Source organism: Chaetodon trifascialis, chromosome 24 (assembly GCF_039877785.1).
Source record: "Chaetodon trifascialis isolate fChaTrf1 chromosome 24, fChaTrf1.hap1, whole genome shotgun sequence".
Lineage (NCBI taxonomy): Eukaryota > Metazoa > Chordata > Actinopteri > Chaetodontiformes > Chaetodontidae > Chaetodon > Chaetodon trifascialis.
Window position 1 is genome coordinate 13,389,875 of NC_092079.1, and position 17,967 is coordinate 13,407,841.

Here is a 17,967-nt window from a genome sequence, read left to right on the forward strand (position 1 = left end):
ACGGAGGGCAGGGCGGATGTCTGCGCATCCAGAGAAGACGCCTCTCGCCATGGTGCGTCAACTCGCTTTCGCCAAGTAGGGCCAAGCACATTATATCGTTAGATCAAGCTCAGATTAGTGCGGCTCAACAGTTACCGTTCAGCTAATTCCTCCACACGTTCACTCGTCTCCTCGACAAACAGGCCCGACCAAATTAACGCTCCGCTAATCCAAAGAGATGATCAACGCTAACTGGTGCAAAGCGACGTGGTAAATGGTCAGAGGTGTGTGCACCACCTTGAAATACATGTGTGTGTGTGAAGTTTTAATGAAATGTTCAAATAATATTCACGAGTCTGTTTGAACAGATTTTGTATGATCAAGCCGGTTCAGAGGCGTCTATTTTACTCACTTTACTCATGATCAATTTCCAAATAAATGTCCACTTATTTGACTTAAAGCTCTTTTCGTGGTTTTGAAACTTTGAGAAAAAAAGAAAATTAAACCAGTTGTGCCCACTCTAGTCTGTAATTACTATAAGTTTCTGTCCACCAGGCTTTGATGTGTGAGTCTTAAAATTGAAATCAGACCAGTGCTTTTACACAATTTATCTATTCAATAGAAAGATAAAGACTAATGCTTTTTAAATGTTCTAAAATATAGTTGTTATATTTCAAATTAAGGCAGCAAATGAACTTAAATGCAGTTAACTTTAGTGGTTTACATCATTGAGTTTTCTCTTCCTTAAAGCGGCCTCACGAGAGATAGATTTAGCGACAGATTTTTGACTTTTGGTTTCAGTTCAAACTCTGGATCCTACATTTCCCATAATGCAACTTTCATCTTTGATCGACACAATGAGTAAACAGAGCCTCATGCTTTACAGATAAATACTTGCTTTCTAATTTTTGATACCTCTCATTATTTTATCACAACACGATTCTGTGGGAAGACGAGCAGTGATATTGAACCGGAGCCCAGATCTGAACAAGCCAAGGCAGCAAACTTCACTCTTTTCTGGCCACGGGCTGCAGCAGCTGATCGAGCAGATAAACTAACCAGTTCCTGTCAGAATATAAGAAGATTTAACCGTTTTTAATTTCCCACCCTGCCCTCCTCTACCTCCCATCTTCACAGTTTGAACCCACGCGAGGGCCAAACGGGGCTGCCCGGGATCTGCCCCACGTCACCAGCGTCCGCACACCTCCCGCCAAAACAAAAATAGCTGTGATCTGTTGTGTGAGTCCAGGAGAGACGGTTTCTACCTGCAGCTGCTGTTTCTCACTGTCTCGTTTTCCTCTGAAAAGCCTTCAGAGGAGACGATCTCGGTCCTCAGAGTGCTGCCAAGTGTGGGCGTCAATTTGAGGTGTTGCTTCTCTCGTTTGAATGACAGCTCAGAGACACACTTGTTGGATGTTGGTGCGCGGAGAGAGGCAGCAACAAGCAGCCAAGAGACATTTTAAGACATGAAATGCAAAGAATTGGCCTTGTGGCGCTTCTCGGGCGACGGCAGTGATGTTTACAGAAGTGCAGGGGAAGGAATTTGTTCTGTTTTAAGATGCATCATTTCCATTTCTCTCTTCTAATTGTTCTTTGGAGAAACGGATGCTGTGGCTTCTGCTCGCATCAGGGTTGTCTGCTGCCACTGTTAAATTGAATTTGTTTTATATTGAGTGTAATTAAACAACATTGGCTTTGTTCTCGGGGTGAACAATGAGACTTTCAGATCCACGGCTTTGTTGTACTCTTGTGTTCGCAGTGTGATCCAAAGCTGCCAACTTTTCTTCTTGCTTTGTGCTTATTTACAATCATGAACCAGCCCTCCAAGTAAGGCTTTGAGTGTGTGTGTGTGTGTGTGTGTGTGTGTTTCTGCATGTTCACCCTCATGCAGCAGCTCTGGCGGATGTTTGCGAGTGTGCGTGCGTGCCTGCCTGCTTGTGTGCCATTTTTGTAATCTGTAAATGAGCTTACTAGCACGCACGTTTTTTTCCTGATCCAGGACTTACTCATTTTCTTTATTACCGCAGTGGTGGGATTTTTAGATTAAATATCATTTACCATAAATCTCCTCCTAGATAGTGAAATCTAAAACGCTTTGTCTGGTTTATATTTGCCAGAACAAAGGGGGGGGGCGGGCGGGGGTCAGGCCGACAAGGCCCTCACATCAGCCTTTTTGTGGACATATCAGCAAACAGCCTGGAGTGTTTGCACAGGAGTGATTACGCTGTGTGCTCACAGCTTTAGCACATTAGCTGGTGACATTTGTTTTGCACTTGTGCTTAGCAATGAGCTAACATGTTGACCGTGTTTGGCTGAGCGGGGCGGTTTCTGTAAATGTCACGCTCAGGATGAATCGCGCTTGTCGAGAGCAGTTAGGCTAAATATGGAGTACAGTGTATTCAGTGAAAACACACTCGCTCAAAACAGAAGCCCGATGGTTGACTCGTGCCGCCTGCTCGCCACAGCGATCAGTCACTGATGAGTTTGTTTACGCTGAACTGAACTTAGAGCCAAATCATTTAAAATCACTCAGCTTCTGGTCATCTTTGGGCCTTTAAAGGATTCATTTGCTGTGCATTCACCCTCACTCACAAACGTCTGACCTCCGGGTTCATCACCAAGTGTTTGCCTTGTTCCCATGATTCTCTGGGGCCTCTCTGTGGTTGTGGTCACTTGCCAAACACCCTTATCAGTTCCTGGCGACAATCCGGCTTGCCCTCTATCCAGATAGTGAGGGAGACTACACAAACCGCATGCGCCTGTGGATTTAGAAAGAAAGGACAGTGTCAGAAACAAAGACGATCGTGTGGGACAAAACCAACGTTTGATGCAGAGACGGATGAAAAAATACAGGACAGGCAGGTGCATCCACGCAGAGCAGTTTATGTTAGTGCAGTGAACGATACTATGAATATTACAGGTGCAGTAAGTGCTGCATTTTCAGATTGACAGGTTTATTTTTCCTAATAAAACGTAACGTTGAGAGCATGGGACCATGTTTCCTGATTGACAGTTAGAGTAACTTTTTATGTAGAAGAAAGTTTCAGTCGCTCATATTCACGGTGTCACTGCTGTCCATCCTTTACAGTCATCATAACCAAGAGAGACTGTCTTCACCTCACACGCTGGAAATTGATGCAGGCAGCTTGAAAATGAAAACATAAGTTTAAGAAGAGCAGCCGGCGTCCTCGTGTGTAGCGGCGTTTTATTAAAGAGGAAGGCGATGCCACTAGCTGGCAACCATTTGTTTTTGTCTTAGTCAGAGGTGCACCAGCTTTCCAGGAAAGTCTGCAGTACTTACCACTGGAACAAGAACTGGGTCTGCACATGACTCATACACACACACACACACACACACACACACACACACTCTTAGACCAGTAAGTGGTTGGTAAGTAAGTGCCAGGTACAGCATGTGATTATTTGTGAATGAGAGGTTTGCACTTTACATTGTTGTATGCAAAATGAGAAATTAACACAGTCCATGAGCGAAAGCGCGTCTGCTACAGGATGCAAACCGTGCTCAGGTTAGATTTTTACTGCTTTATTTTGCAGGGCCTGTGTGGGCGTGAGCGCCTTTTATGGCTCTGAACCGGTGAACTTGACACAGTGCTCCTTTCCTCGAAGGCTCAGCTGTATCTAGGTTACAAGCGCAACATTTTCTAGGTTTGTGCAGCCTTGGAAAACAACAAAATCCAAGGAAATTCAAAGTAAAATAGACACTAATGAGTCGGGGCAGGAGATGGCATCGTTTGGGCTGGTGCCCAACATTAGATAATGTCTCTTCAGGCCTCAGGCGCAGGTGGACAGATCTGTGTCTCATACAAACTTTGAGATGTGTTTGACGTTGTCAAGATTCGATCCAGGGACACAAATACAGCGTGTGACCGGCTCTAAACGAGCTGATCAAATCAAATCAAGCGGTGAAATTGAGATAAAAGGAGGCAGTCTTCTAGCAAATATTCTCCAAATGTCCAACTCTTCCTTGAAATCCTTTATTCTGAATCCTAATTTGAAGCTGCTGTGATCATACTCTTACTCTTACTCTCTGGTCAGCGGGGAGTTTTGGCAGAAATGGCGAGGGACAGCTGCTGACGTAAACAGTACTACAGAGCAGGGAGTGAGGCGCACTTGTGTTTACCCCGGTGCAGGGCTTTTCCCAGGCTGCTGTGGGACGACACACAAATACAGTGTTTACTGACGTCACCCAGGAGCAGCAGCAGACCTCCGAGCATCCACCCACTGTGGGTGATCTTTGGCTTTAGACGGCTGACATTAATCATTTACTTTTGTTGGGAAGCCTTTATTGCACTTACAGTCGTGTTCCCTCCCCTTCACCTGTCTCTTCTCTGCTCCTCTATTTTTTTGTTAGCTTAACACTTAAAGAGGCTAATTTCCAAACAGGCTAATCACTGAAACGAGTCTTTAACAACAATAAATACACTTAACATCGATGAGACGGTGCGGCATCATGAAATACGCAGAGTTATTGTGCTGCACCTTGAAGCAGCATCGTCATTTATACTGTCAGAAACAGCAGAGAGAAAAAGAAGGAAAGAGAAACAAGTCGAGGAACATTAATGTCTCTGAATGTGAAGAATTCACAGTATGATATGAATAAGATATCTGGTTTCTGTCGGGGGAGTCAGCAGCCCCCTCAAGGCGACTGCAGGGGAAACACTGTCATGGACTGAAGCCTCTGCTTGTCCTCTCCATCCAGTCTGAAGTGATAAAAGTCCTGGAGGCTGTGTCTGGCCCTCTCAAGGTAATTGTTGCCGTGGCCAAAAACTAATCTTGTAGGTTTATTAGGGCAGGCTCTAATAAAACTCTGCTGCTGCACCGTCCCCCCGCTGCCGGCACACTCATATTGTGCTTCACCGTACATGGCAGGGACAGAAAGGAGATATCTCTCAGGATTTTGATGTTTAACATTCATTTTAGCTAAAAATGAATTATTTTTTTGCCCTGTGATGGTTGGATGGTCATTTTTTTCAAAGCTTATTTCTCCAGAAATCTTGTTAGTGACATAATTTGTGCAGCAGTTAAACAGCCACATGCACTCTTTGTCATCAAAGTACAAGTACCTCAGATTTGTACTTTAGTAAATGTATTTGGTTACTTTCATCTCTGACAAATGTAAAATGTAAACACTGATGTGAAGGGCCTGGAATGTTAACTCCACAGTCAAAGTACTTTTATCTCCAATCTGTAAGCAGTTGTTAGTTTTATTAGCTCCGTTAGCTGTTAGCTCTGCTAGCTTTACTAGCTCTGTTAGCTGTAAGCTCCATTAACTCTGTTAGCTGTTAGCTCTGCTAGCTTTACTAGCTCTGTTAGCTGTTAGCTCTATTAGTTTGTTAGCTGAACACACTGCACACTGTGTTGCTGCTAACAGCGAACCAGCTGGAAAAATTGGATGAATTTACTACATCCTTTTTTTTTTAAGGTGTCAGAGAATCAGCAAGGGTACCTGAAAACATCACTGTGAACCAAAACATCATGAAATCAGCTAGCTAGACTAAAATACTGCAGTAATATGTGATAGTAACTGCTAAACATACAGATAAAAATCCCTTTTAGGAAGACAAAAAACACATTTTCCATTGCTTCAAGGACGCCGTTCGTCTCGAGCCCTGATCTGAACCGTCTCTGGGTCTCACCCCAGTCTTTGATAAACACTGCAGTACAGTTCGCACACAGATCTCTGGATGGCCATAAGTCTATATTATGGATTTGCTTTTTATTACACCTGCCAGATACTATTAACGGGGCAGCAGTGGCATAGAGATTTAAGGAAGTGACTGTGGACTGGAGGATCACTGGCTTGTACTGGCTGGTAGATAGAGAAAGTGAATGAGAGCACTTTCCTGTCCCCCGGTAGAAAGTGAGCAAACTTCGGTGCCCTTGAGCAAGACACATAATTCCTAACTGGTCCAGTGGAGCTGCCACAGTGAGGCAGTGGTTTCCTTTGGGGACGTTATGTCAGATATGAAACTGTGGAGGTGAGCAGTGGAGAAAGGAAGCTTCCCAATCTGTCAGCTCCTCCAAAGTGGTTTCCTCCAGAGATGTGAATGTAAGGAATGTAAAGTATAAAGATGCATTAAATTTACATTTCACTCATCCTGCTCTCTAGCCTGGACCCGTCCGTTGACCCCTTTTCATCCTCTTATCCACATGCACACAGTCACATTGCTTAAATCTGGGGGTGAAGGGGTTAAAAGTTTTCGCTGCAATAAAGAGGGCCCGGCTTATCCCTGGGTCTATTTTTAGAAACACACACACAAGATATGTGCACGTGCATGCATGGCGAACAAACAATCATTATTTTTGGTCTCCTGTGTTGATTCTCCTCTTCACGATTGAGTGGTTTGTTGCTGTGCATCGCGTGGCTAAAAATGGAGCACGGGACGAGTGCATGCATGACACAACCGCTGCCTCTTTTGTGCGCCGGTCAGTGTGATACGAGCATGAGCCTCGTCCAGGGTAATTTAAGCCTTATTGTCACGTTTGTCTGCAGTCCACTTGTGCTGACATGTTGTTTCTATCCTACAAAACCAAATTACGAAATTGTGGCAGATTGCAAAACGCACTTCGGCGGCGTGTTCCCACAATGCCGCACCCTCCCTCCCTCGCTGAACCCGGTGAACAGAGATGAGGTTCCTGCCAGCCAGACAGTTTGTCAGCTCTGTCCTCCCATGTGCCACCAACTTGGCTGTACATGACTAACAGTCCATCCGAGAACAAACCCAGGGGGGTCTCTTGTGCAACGCTCGACCCCCTACACGCACAAGCTCAGCTTTGTCCTCGTGCAAATGGGGCGCAGCACCCGTCTTGTCCCGCCGCACCCATCCCCCTCTAAAAACAAACACCTAATCATGGCCTACATACAGAGTGAAGTCCTGGTGTATTCGGAAAGCTCTGTTTTTAATTGGTATTAGGACAGAAGCAGCAGAGAGGGAGAGAGCTAATGAAAGGAACGGGACGCGTCTTTTGTCCCCGTGTCTTTTGTCTCGTCCCAGCTGAGAAACGGGATACACTGTGTTCTGCCAACGAGCTGTCAACGGCAATTACGGTTTACACTGCCGCCTCAGAGCCGCCAGTGCCGCCTTTTGACATTGTGCTCCACAGTGCTTGACAGGAAGCATGGATGTCTGGCCTGGGCATCAAGGAAGTACAGCCGTTACGCAAGCGGACCAGAGTCTGAGCTGGAGGGACCTGAAACATGCGAATGCCTGAACAAGTGAAAATACACCAAATGTTAAACGGTGCACCTGTTACTCTACATGCATAGTAGCTGCAGAGCAACTGTCATCTCACATATTGTGGGTGTTTGTTCTTGTGAGGCATTAGGCCCAGTTACCGAGGCTTTACAGTTGCATCACAAATCTCCTAGCAACCGCTTGTGGCAGCATCACGGACGTCCTTAAAGAATCGACTGAGCGCCGATAATCTCTGAACACACGAAAAGCACCCTCCATAAGGAGAGTGTGTGTGTGGTAAGTGGTGTGTGTGGGGTCTTTAATAATTTACGCAGCCTTCCATTTTCTATACATAATTATTGCTCCACGGCTTGACGGCAGGGGGCCGCAGTCTCTCCCAGAATGCACTGGGTGAAAATCAGGGAAACACCTTTTACAGCCTGACATACAGCTGTCTGCCATTGATGCTCAGGTGCTCTGGACCTCCAATATGGCCGCTCGGGGGGGTGGGGGGTGGTGGTGCATGGTGTTGTGGCCTTAATTAATTAATTTATGTTGCACAGTCACTCAGTCACTACCAGCATGCATCATATTGAACTCCAGAATTGACACAGAAGAAGGATCTTCTGGGCAGGAAACCTGATTGATGGTTGATTGATCTGATCAGGTTTCGGCTTCTCGGCAGGTTTCCTCCTCCTCTTCCTCCGCTTTGCTTTGACCATTCTCTTTTATTCAAGCTGCAGCTTATGCCCATAAATTTGCACCCCATAAATTATAAATGAGCTAATAAATCACATACAAATGCTTTTCGGACATATTAAATGTATAAATCTGAGCTGCAGACATTGCAACGCTTCTTACTTCTGTGCGTGTTAGTTTGTCATGTGTTTTGAGCTCCAGCATCTCTGCAGTTGTAGTTTTTGCTCTCAATTGGTCGACTGACCTCATGACTTTAATGTGTTCTGGACTTGAAACAGACAATTACCAATTCCCAACTCATTTGTGATTTTATATCAAATGACGGCATTCACCGAGTAGCACAAAGAATTGCACACCACGCCAAATTGCTTAACTGCTGTGTTTTTCCAACTCTACCAGCATGAAATGAGGGTCAGATGGTTGTTTCCGACTGTTCACGGGACGCAAACTGGTGGCGGCTCACACAGGGGTCACCCATTCTCTTTTATCAGTCGCCGTGACGTCAGCCGGTGCCCTCGGGAAGCAAATTTGCGACCCAGAGGAAAAGGCTCTTCAAGGAGAGGCGTGTTTGATTAATCGTATTGTTCCTGTCTGGTTCACCTTGTTCACTGGAGTCACCCTGGACGAAGCAGCCAGAACGGAAGTGCACTGAATGTAATGAGGCTGGAGCATCCTTCCTCTCTTTCTCTCTGTCACTGTCGCTCTTTGTAAACGCCACAGAGGCACAGACAGACATCTCATTTCTCCTCCATAACAAAGGCCTCTGTCAACATACTGTATTCAGTCGGGGTTCAAGCTCGCCCGTCTCTCCACGCTGTCACAAAACTACAGCCGTGCAATGCGACGGGCCGAGCTCTCCGCCATTCCCTTAGCTCATTACTCCCGCATCCCTCCCCGTTTTCAGCGCAGATCATAACATGCATGTTTTCAACCAACGGTAGCTGCATTAGCTTGAGTTGACTGACTCTCTGCCTGAGGCTAGCCGAGGCTATTTATAGCTCTCCGTCTCCCGATGCTTGCCCAGTGGGACTGAGAAGGGAGGAGAGAAAGAAAGAAAGAAAGAAAGAGAAGAAGGGAGGGAGGGAGGGAGGGAAGGAGGGAGGGAGGGAGGGAGGGAGGGAGGAAAGAGGCAGCTGGAGGGAGGAGGGGGCTGCTGGGGAACTAGGCTACATTCAAGATTGATGGACCCTGTTGCCGAGGTAGAGGGTACTTCTCCTCTGCGAGTATGTGCTGGTTGTGCGTGCGGTTTGCTGCTTCGCTGCGCCGCTCGCCCTCGTTGGATGTGCAAGTTTGTACACACCTGTGCTCGCTCCACGTGCGTCTCAGGTATCAACCTCGCGGTTTGGACCGAAAGCTTACACGCTTTGTCTCGCTAACCGCAGAGAAAGACATCCGTCCCCCGAACTCCCCACACTTCAGTCTGAGATGTAAAGCTGCTACCAGCAATTTGTGCAAAAACCGGCGTAGAATTACGTGCAGCCACAGGTGTCATCGCACACAGATGCACCTCATTTCCATTGCAAAATGTGGCGGCGTGTGTGCGTCATTTGAATAGGCTCGTCAAGAGATATCAACGATCATTGATGTGGATCTGTTTGTTTTGGGGACGTGTGACCATCTGTCTGCTCTGGCAATATTTCCTCACCTTTTGCATGAAATCTGACACGGCGTGCGTGTGTGACGCTGCAGATTTGACCCGTGTCTCGCAAAAGTTTGAAATTTGAATAGCACCTGTTTTGAGGTTGTTTTTTCATCATAACACATCAAGCAGCGACGTCTGGCAGCCACTGGTGAGAGGATTTAGGTAAATAAAGCCGTGTGTGTTGAGATCCGTTTGAACAGGACCAAACGTGATGTTCGAAGTCCACGCCCAAGTCCTCGCAGGGATCGGTGCATCGGAGGTGCAGCCATTCATGCAAGGTGGTGCGAGACGAATACACACACACATAATCAGCGTGCGATGCATCCTCCAGCTTCATGGCTAATTAAGTGTGTGTCTGTGTGTCTGTGCCAGTCTGGTCCAGAGAGAATTCCAGAAATAGATCATGCACAGTGAGACGCTCGCCTGTTTTCCTCTCTTTTATTCCTCCAAAGGGATTTTACATGGCTTTTCATCTCCCATCCAAAGGAATAATTGCATGTTTGTGCGCCTCAGATGTCTTTATGCCTTGTGCTCAGAATATATATGGATCAGGTGCTTATGATTGCTAAAAATACAGTACACGCGAACGGTGCCGCTCGAAGTTTGCGAACCCTTTAGAATTTAATGTGTTTCGGCATGAATGTGATCAGAACTTCACGTGAGGCCTAAAAATACACAAAGAGGTCCCAGTTAAAGAAATCCTAATTTTCTCTTTTTCATTGAGCAAAATGATCCACCATTAATCTCTGTCGGATGAAGTGAAGCTCTGCTGTCAGTACCTATCGTTGAGCTTCAGTTTATGAGCCGCCCTGGTCCCGAGGCGGCCCCAAACCATGATGCTGCCACCGCTGAGCTTCACGGCGGGGATGTGGTTCTTTGGCTGGAATGCAGCGTTTGGTTCCCCCCAAACAACGCGCCTCTCATTTAAACCTAAAAGTTCTCATCCGTCCACAGAACACTCTCCCGGCGGCTCTCTGGTTCGTCCACGTGGCCTTTAGCAAACTTAAAATGCTCCTCTGGGAGAGTCGTGGTTTTCTCCGTGTTATCCCGCCATACACACATTATTGCTCATGTTTGTTTGACGATGCTGCCTGCAGATCCTTAGATATTACCCTCCTGCAGTGTTACACGCCTTGCTCTTGGTGTGATTTTTGCTGGAGGACTGCTCCTGGGGGGAGAAACAATGGTGTGGACTTTCCTCCATTTGTAGATTATCTGTGTGACAGCAGATCTGTGAACAGATGTCTGCACATGAATGCACAATCTGGAGGCAAGGCCCAAGATTTTGGGATCAGAAGTATTGACCACTCCTGTTTGAGCATTGCAGACTTCCACAAGCCAGACTTTGATAGGTTTACACCAGGTTTATGCAGCCTGAGGCTAAACTAGCAGCTAACCCAGAGGTTTGCATCCTTTTTCCAACAAAGACGTTTAATGATGGATAAATATATGAGTCTGTATATTTTGTATTATTTGTGTGACTGGCTCCTCTTCACCTAGTTTCAGGACTGCTCTTATTGAGGGTCACGTTTATGCAGAAACACAGAAAACTCTAGAGACGAGTGTTGCTGTGTGTGGAGGACGTGTGTGTCATGCATGCAGTCGTCATGCATGTCAATTCAGTCCTCTCTCTCCTCCCTGTATTTGTTTTTCCTCCATCGCCTCGTCCTCCATGCCTCCCTCCCTCTCCTCTCTCTGCTCCTTACCTCTGTCTTCCCCCTCTCCCGCGATGCTTCCTCCTCCCCCTCCTCCACCACCCCATCTCTGTCGCTCTGCTTTTTATAGCCATGTCTTCCCAGGGCTCGGCAGCTACAAAAGCCTTTTCATGTTGCCACTATAATTACAGCCTACACACTTGCACACACACGCCCACAGACACGCATGCATACACGCACAAACGCAGGAGAGGAGCGCAGCAGCAGCACTGTGTCTTTGTGTCTGCATGTGTGTGCGTTGTGTGTGCATGCTCCGCATGTGCTGTTATACACAAAAGGGTGAGCTATTTTTACCTCTGTCCCTCCCTCTCCTCCTCTCCACCCCCCCCCCCAACCCTTCATCCCTCTCTGCTGCTGCTGCCAGCCACATTTGCTATGCTGAGCACAGGCAGTATCAGTCGAGCCCCAACATCCCTCCTCTCGCACACTCAACTCACACACCAGCACACACGAGCTGTTGAAGGCTGCTCCCTCAGATTTCGAGCTTATTTTAGAGCACCTCTGCAGCCCAGCGTCTCTGCAACAGCTCGCACGCTTTCGCCGGTCATGGATCAGGCGGTCGCTCAGGTGGCGGTAGCGGCGCCGCGGCATGTGCTCGCAGCTTTGCAGATGACCTGAAGCCCGCCCGCTCGGACTGTGGTCTTAGCTGCCTGATTAGCAGGTTTGTTGCTTGAAGCTCATCTCAATGTTGCGGACCATATTTGAAGCGGAATGTGCTCTCTCTCCCACAGAGGGGATCCTGGGAAAGGAGCAGCCGCTGGAGGTTCTGAAGACATCGGCGCTCAACCACATCCCAACAGGTTGGACTGTATTTGTGTGTGTGTGTCTTTGTCGTGCATGTGTGCATGCGCTCCTGTAACCCAAAGCCTGTGTGTGTGTGTGTGTGTGTGTGTGTGTGTGTGTGTGTGTGTGTGTGTGTGTGTGTGCGCACCTACGTGATTTCACTATTAACCACATCCTGTGTGACTTTGCATGCATAGGTGTTGTGAGGACGTGTCTGATTGTTGTGATTGTTTCAGTCCAATTATTATTGAAGTGTCCTCACCTTAAAGACATCTGTCCTCATGTGCAGCATTGAGACAACTGTGACTCACTGCTTCATCTAATTGATAGTTGACTGGCTTCTTAAGTCCTAAAAAGAGTCCACGCTGACTCTCCAGCACATTATATGAATGCAGTTACCTCGCAGTGCCATTTTGTTGAATGGAAACACAGCCGCCCTGAATGTAGGCGCGCTGTTTGTGAGCTTATGTGAAACTGTCGGATATCTCAAGAGGAGCAGCTGCCAGAAATATGCAGCAAAGCAAGCCGCTGTGCATCTTTGGGATGTGTTTACTGCAAGTTCCTGAGACGGGCTGTCCCAAAACAGATCAGACCGAACATATTTGAGAAATAGCTTTCCGTCTCTGAGTCTTCCCGTGTCCTTTGCGGGGACCGTGAGGGTTGCACTGTGTTTAGAATAGCTGAAGGAGGGAGGAGCAAAGATGAAGCTGTGTCGAGGGAGGCGAGAGTAGAAAAGTGAAAGGGGCACAGATGGAGATGAGGTAATCTGAAGGAGAAACGAGTCTGAGGTAACATATGCATAATGCATTATCTAATTCCATAATGAGGAGGCTTAAACTCTGCTGTGTGTTCGTGTCTCACCGCAGAGAACAATTTGGATTTTCCCCTCAAAAGATAATGCAGCGAGGAAGAGCGCGACTCATAATTGACTCCCCGTGCTGCTCTTTCGCTTTCAGCAAGCAGGTCGCTCAGCCAGCCTGTTGCTCTGGAAAGCTTCCTCTTCACGTTGACCTGAAGCCTCTTTCTCTGGCCTTGACCTCGCTGAAGCCTCACATGTGCTCTCGTGTTGTTGTTGGGGTTATTTTCTCAGTGCCTCCGGTTACGCTGATAAAATATTGAAATTGACTGGAGTGACTTCATCGGATATTCTCTAAATCTGTTGTCTTGGATGCGGTGCTGCCGGGGTCTCCACGCTGTAGCACGTGTGACCCGCACTGTTTGGACGAGGAGAGGATCCCTCCACCGCAGCCGCTGTGTTTACATCGTTAAAGTCCCGAATGCTTTGTCATCTAATCTTTATGTAATCCTTTATGTAATCAGATCCTGGTGGATGCATTTAACGCACAGCATGCAGCTTTCTTTTGGGATGCAAAGCAGTGGCCGCTGCACCTGCAGGGAGCTTCACGACTCAAAGCAAACACCTGAGCCGTGCTGCTTGTTTTAAGTGACGCTGCCAACCAGCAGCTCAACCTCATGGCGAGGAGGTTTAACCGGCGCTCTTTGAGCTCGTGCTGACATGTCAATCAAAAGAACATTTAGATTTTGGTGAATTATTCATTGAATCATTGAACTCATGTATGAAAACAAGCAGTCACGTGTTCGAGCTCCTCAGATGTGAAGAATTCCTCTTTTCTCTCTGTTATAAGATAAAACAACCAATCAGAAGGTGTCGCCTATGTGATGAGCTTTTTTTTTGCTATTTTGTGACATGATGCTAAGAATCAGCATTAGTTTCAGCTTCAGACCGGATGCAGTATTAGGATGGGGCACGGTTTGATCTGAATTCTTCATCTCTTAGCATAGATTGAAGATTGGAGGCGGTGCGGCGGTGCTTGGCTGCGGTGCTCATGTACATGTGTATCCTCATGGAAGTGAGCGCGTTCCTGCACGTACGGCCCCTCAACCTTCACACGTCGGCCCCTCCGTGCCTCACGTGTTATGTCTCTGCCTTGCATTCGCCCATCTCTTTCCTCTTAAGCTGCGGTGCTGCAGACCGTTGCATGATGTCACTGAGACCGCGACAAGTTGGAGCTCGCTCCTCGGCAGAGCGAGACTCGCTGCACCTCCACACGTCCCACTGTCACGCCCTCGCCGTTCGCTACCCGGACTCCTGTCTTGTTTTTCAGGAGGTCACAGAGTCATTTTGTTGTCGCTGCGGGTTTATAACCAGGAAAAGCTCGGATCATCTATGAGGCTAATTCAGAGAGTCAGAGGAGACAGTAAGCCGACGCTCACCCGCCCACCCTCAGAGACCAATCAGTGAGCGGACAGCAGCCATGTTCCCCCATCAACAGATGTGCTACTTGTTGCCCCTGCTGTTAAATTCATTGTGACACCCTGTGCAGAACATCTCCTCGTCTTTGTCATCTCTGCGCGTGGTTAAAAAAAAACAACAACAAAAAGATCATTTTGCCGGGGCTGCTCACGGCTCAGCTCGGCTCGGCTCGGCTCAGTATGACATCTATTAAGCATAACGAGTGCGGAGCTCAGGCAGTCAGACCGCGGGATATACACTCGCCGAGCTGAGTCTCAAATCAGAGACGCCAGCCCGCTGCATTGTCTGATATAAATAGATCTGCAATTGGAGCCAGAAGAGTTGTGGAGTGCGCCCGAGGGGTTGTAAACAGATTGTGATTTGTTGCGGGGAGATCGAGGGAAGAAAGGTGGGAGGGAGTGCCTGAGTGGAGAGGACAGGCCAAGACGAAGGAGCACGAAGGAGGTGAGGCCAGGGACCTGCTGAGAGGTGGAGGAGTGAAGGGTCGGAGCTGACGCGAGCTGTCGTCATGTCATTGCTGCACGGCGGCGGAGACACTGACATATTCAAATCACGCCGTGGAGATTCCCTCTCATGCTTCAAAAATGTTCCATCTCCAAACTTAAGGAAACTTTTAAACGCTCAGAGGAAAGAAGAGAGCGGGAGCAGAAATGAGAGGCTTCCCTTTAGGCTCCAGGATCTGAAGGAGACTTCAGACAAAGTGGCTTTGACACACCGGAATTGAACTGAAGTCTCTGCTCCTGTCAGACGCGTGTGCTTCAAGGTGAGCTCGTCAGTTGTGTAAGACTCCTGGAAGCTCCTGCGGTGTCCCGCGAGACGGCACGTTTGCCTTTGTTTTGGTGTTCTCTCAGCGCCCCCATATTGTCTTGTATCTGGCACACATCAGTAAACCGAGGTACGTGTTTGACGTCACTGCTTGTATACAGAGATGTGCTGATAGGAGAGTTTATCTTCGCCAAGTGGCGGCCAAGTTAGCCTGATCAGTGCTTGTTATACGCTGTCGTGTTTCTGCTCTTTAAGTGTGTGTTTTGACCTTTGACGGCGCTTTGAAGCTTTTTAATGAACTATACTTATTGAGCTTGACCTGTTATAGGGCACTAACTAATTATGTTTTTCATTAGTGATTAATATCCTAATTATTTTCTCTGTTGCTTGATCAATTGTTTGTCACGCAGTTGTTGGAGGTGCACGTTCATGTTGCTTAGATGTGTCTTCAAACAGACCAAAACACAAAGACGTTTGTTATCAGTTAACACGAGAAATAGGCGTATTTTAGAACTTTTTTTGCAATCTTTGTATCTCTGTAATCTCTGTTTGAGCTCTAACCTGATATCTGAAATGCACCCAAAGAGAGGCTGCACTTTCTGTCTCAGTTATCCTCATTTTAGCTGAACCTGCTGTTCTTTGCAGCAAACTATGCGCTGTTGTAAACTTTTGCACGAAGGACTGACTCGCTCAAATAAACAACGGCACAAAAGTAGGTAATAGAATTAAAAAAGATGACAGGCGAGGTCAAAACATGCTGGAAAAACATAACTAACAAATAAAATGTGATGGAGCAAAAGACAAAATGAACAGAGGAGTGCATGAAATCTGCAGACAGGAGGAGAAAGCATGAAGCTCGACACGTCTGTCCAGATGTGCACATGCATGCGCACACAGTGATGCTAAAACTGTCAAAATAAGAGACCTGTGCAGCATTGTGAGAACACACGAGAAAGTCTGAGATGGCAGAAAACTAACAATAACAAACTGTTGTCTAATGCTAAACCCTAATTTTATGATGATCCTCCAGGATTTGAATGTCGGGGGAGCCTCCCTGCAGGGAAAGTCCTTACTCGGCTTCACCTGAAACCATTTTGTGGTTTTATTTGTTTGGGAAATGCAGGCAAATTCCAGGCCAGGAATTTGAGCACACAGTATTAAAACCACACGAGAAAGAGGGAAAGAGAGAGAGATGGTTATTATAAGTAAGGCGGGGGGGGGGCGGACCCAAAGGAGACATGCAGCCGAATCGGACGCCTGCAAGTGTGTGGGAGATATTTGATGCACTGCAACCAGCGTGGAGGGTTTTCCTTGGCCTTAGAAGCAAGGAAAGGAGGTCGAGCGGGGAGAGAGCGTAGAGGGTGAGGAGAGAGAGTGGTGTGTGTGTGTGTGTCTGTGTGTGTGTGTGTGTCTGTCTGTCTGTGTGTCTGTCTGTGTGTGTGTCTGTCTGTGTGTGTGTGTGACGTTGGTTCCTGGAAAAGCAGAGGGCTGCAGAATAAACAGGCTGCATGCCTGAGACTGCCCTGTGATGTCACCACTGGGCAAACGAGGGACGAGGGGAGGAGAGAGGGAGAGAGATGGGAGGGAGAGAGAGAGAGAGAGAGAGACGCCCATCAGGTTAAACAGGAGGGGATGAACGGAGACTAAAAAGTGACAGAGGTGGAGAGCAAGAGGGGAAGTCAGATGAGCAGGAAGAGGAGCGCGCTGTCATTCTCTGTAATACACTGAAGGGGGAAGGCAGGAGGAGGAGGTGCAGTGATAAGGAGGACAGAGAGAGAAGGCTGCTGAGAAGAAGAGGAGGAGGAGGAGAGCACTGATGGGTACGTTTAGCGGCACTGCCGTTTCCCACCTCTCTCTCTCTCTTTGTGCATCTCCCTCTTTTGTGCTGCGAGCAATTAGCACTGCTGGTGTGACAGCAATGCCATGCGAGGTGTGTTTGTGCATCTGTGTGCGTCACCGCCAATAAGTGCAGGAGGCTGTTTGTGGAGCGCGAGGGGACTCGATATCTGGAGAGGAACATTTTGTACAGGGGGCGAGGGGGCTGTGTGTGTGCATGAGCTTGTGCTTATGAGTTATGGATTTGTGTTAGTCAAGATTGGAGCTGCAACGCTTTGATAAGTGCAGCTTTCAGTGCGAATCACAACTCCCCTCAGCTGCTTTCCTAACACGTCTGACTCTCCTGCTCAAAGTCATGTTAGATAAGAAAAATTGACTTTTTCTGCCGAGACGTCACCGGTCACGGTGCATGTTTGTGTTTGACGTCAGCTTGAAACCGACCCTGAAGACTTCATATGAAGTCCCTGCTTCTTTCAGCCTTGAGCCTGATGAATAGTCAGGAAGACACTGACTCAGGGTATCAAACCGCACGGTGACTCATGCAGGTGCTGCAACTTTTTAAATCAAAGAAGAAGATGTTGTCTGTCGTTTTCAGATCCATCTTGTTGTTGTTTTACTCCAAACTTCAGTGATTCAGGGCAGTCGGAGTTGGTCTTCGCTGACGAGCCCCCTCTCTCCTTCCTCTCTGCTCCCATCAGCTGCCAAACTGTGACCGCCGTCGCTTCTAAAATGAGCAAAGGCCAAAAGAGAGAAAAGTGAGGGCGTCGCTGCATTTAATTACATATTGGGCACCTTGTTAGTCAGATTCACAAATAGCAGAAAGCTCATTGCTCCTTTCCATGTACGGGAATTAACTGTGGAAGAGCGAAAGAAGGCATCTCATGATGGGAAAATGTCAAACCTCATGTCCTGGGGGTTGAAAGTGATTTTCACGTTGGACGCATTGTAAGCAGAGAAGACTGTGTCGACCAGTGTTTCATGTGTTGTTGTCATCCCCCTCATGACGGCAGTCCTCCAGGAGCCGTTGCATGTTGTTGCTGTGTTCTCCGAGCAGCCATGTGGGTGCGTTTCACCTGC

At 47.5% G+C, this 17,967-nt stretch overlaps 1 protein-coding gene across 1 annotated transcript in view; it reads left to right on the forward strand.

Annotated features, from left to right (window-relative positions):
- Positions 1–17,967, forward strand: part of LOC139352014 (histone deacetylase 4-like) — a 52,262-nt gene that overhangs the window by 4,876 nt on the left and 29,419 nt on the right. The window contains exon 3 of the mRNA XM_070994026.1: positions 11,963–12,031. Coding sequence (XP_070850127.1) covers positions 11,963–12,031 — 69 coding nt within the window. The remainder of the gene's footprint in view (positions 1–11,962; positions 12,032–17,967) is intronic.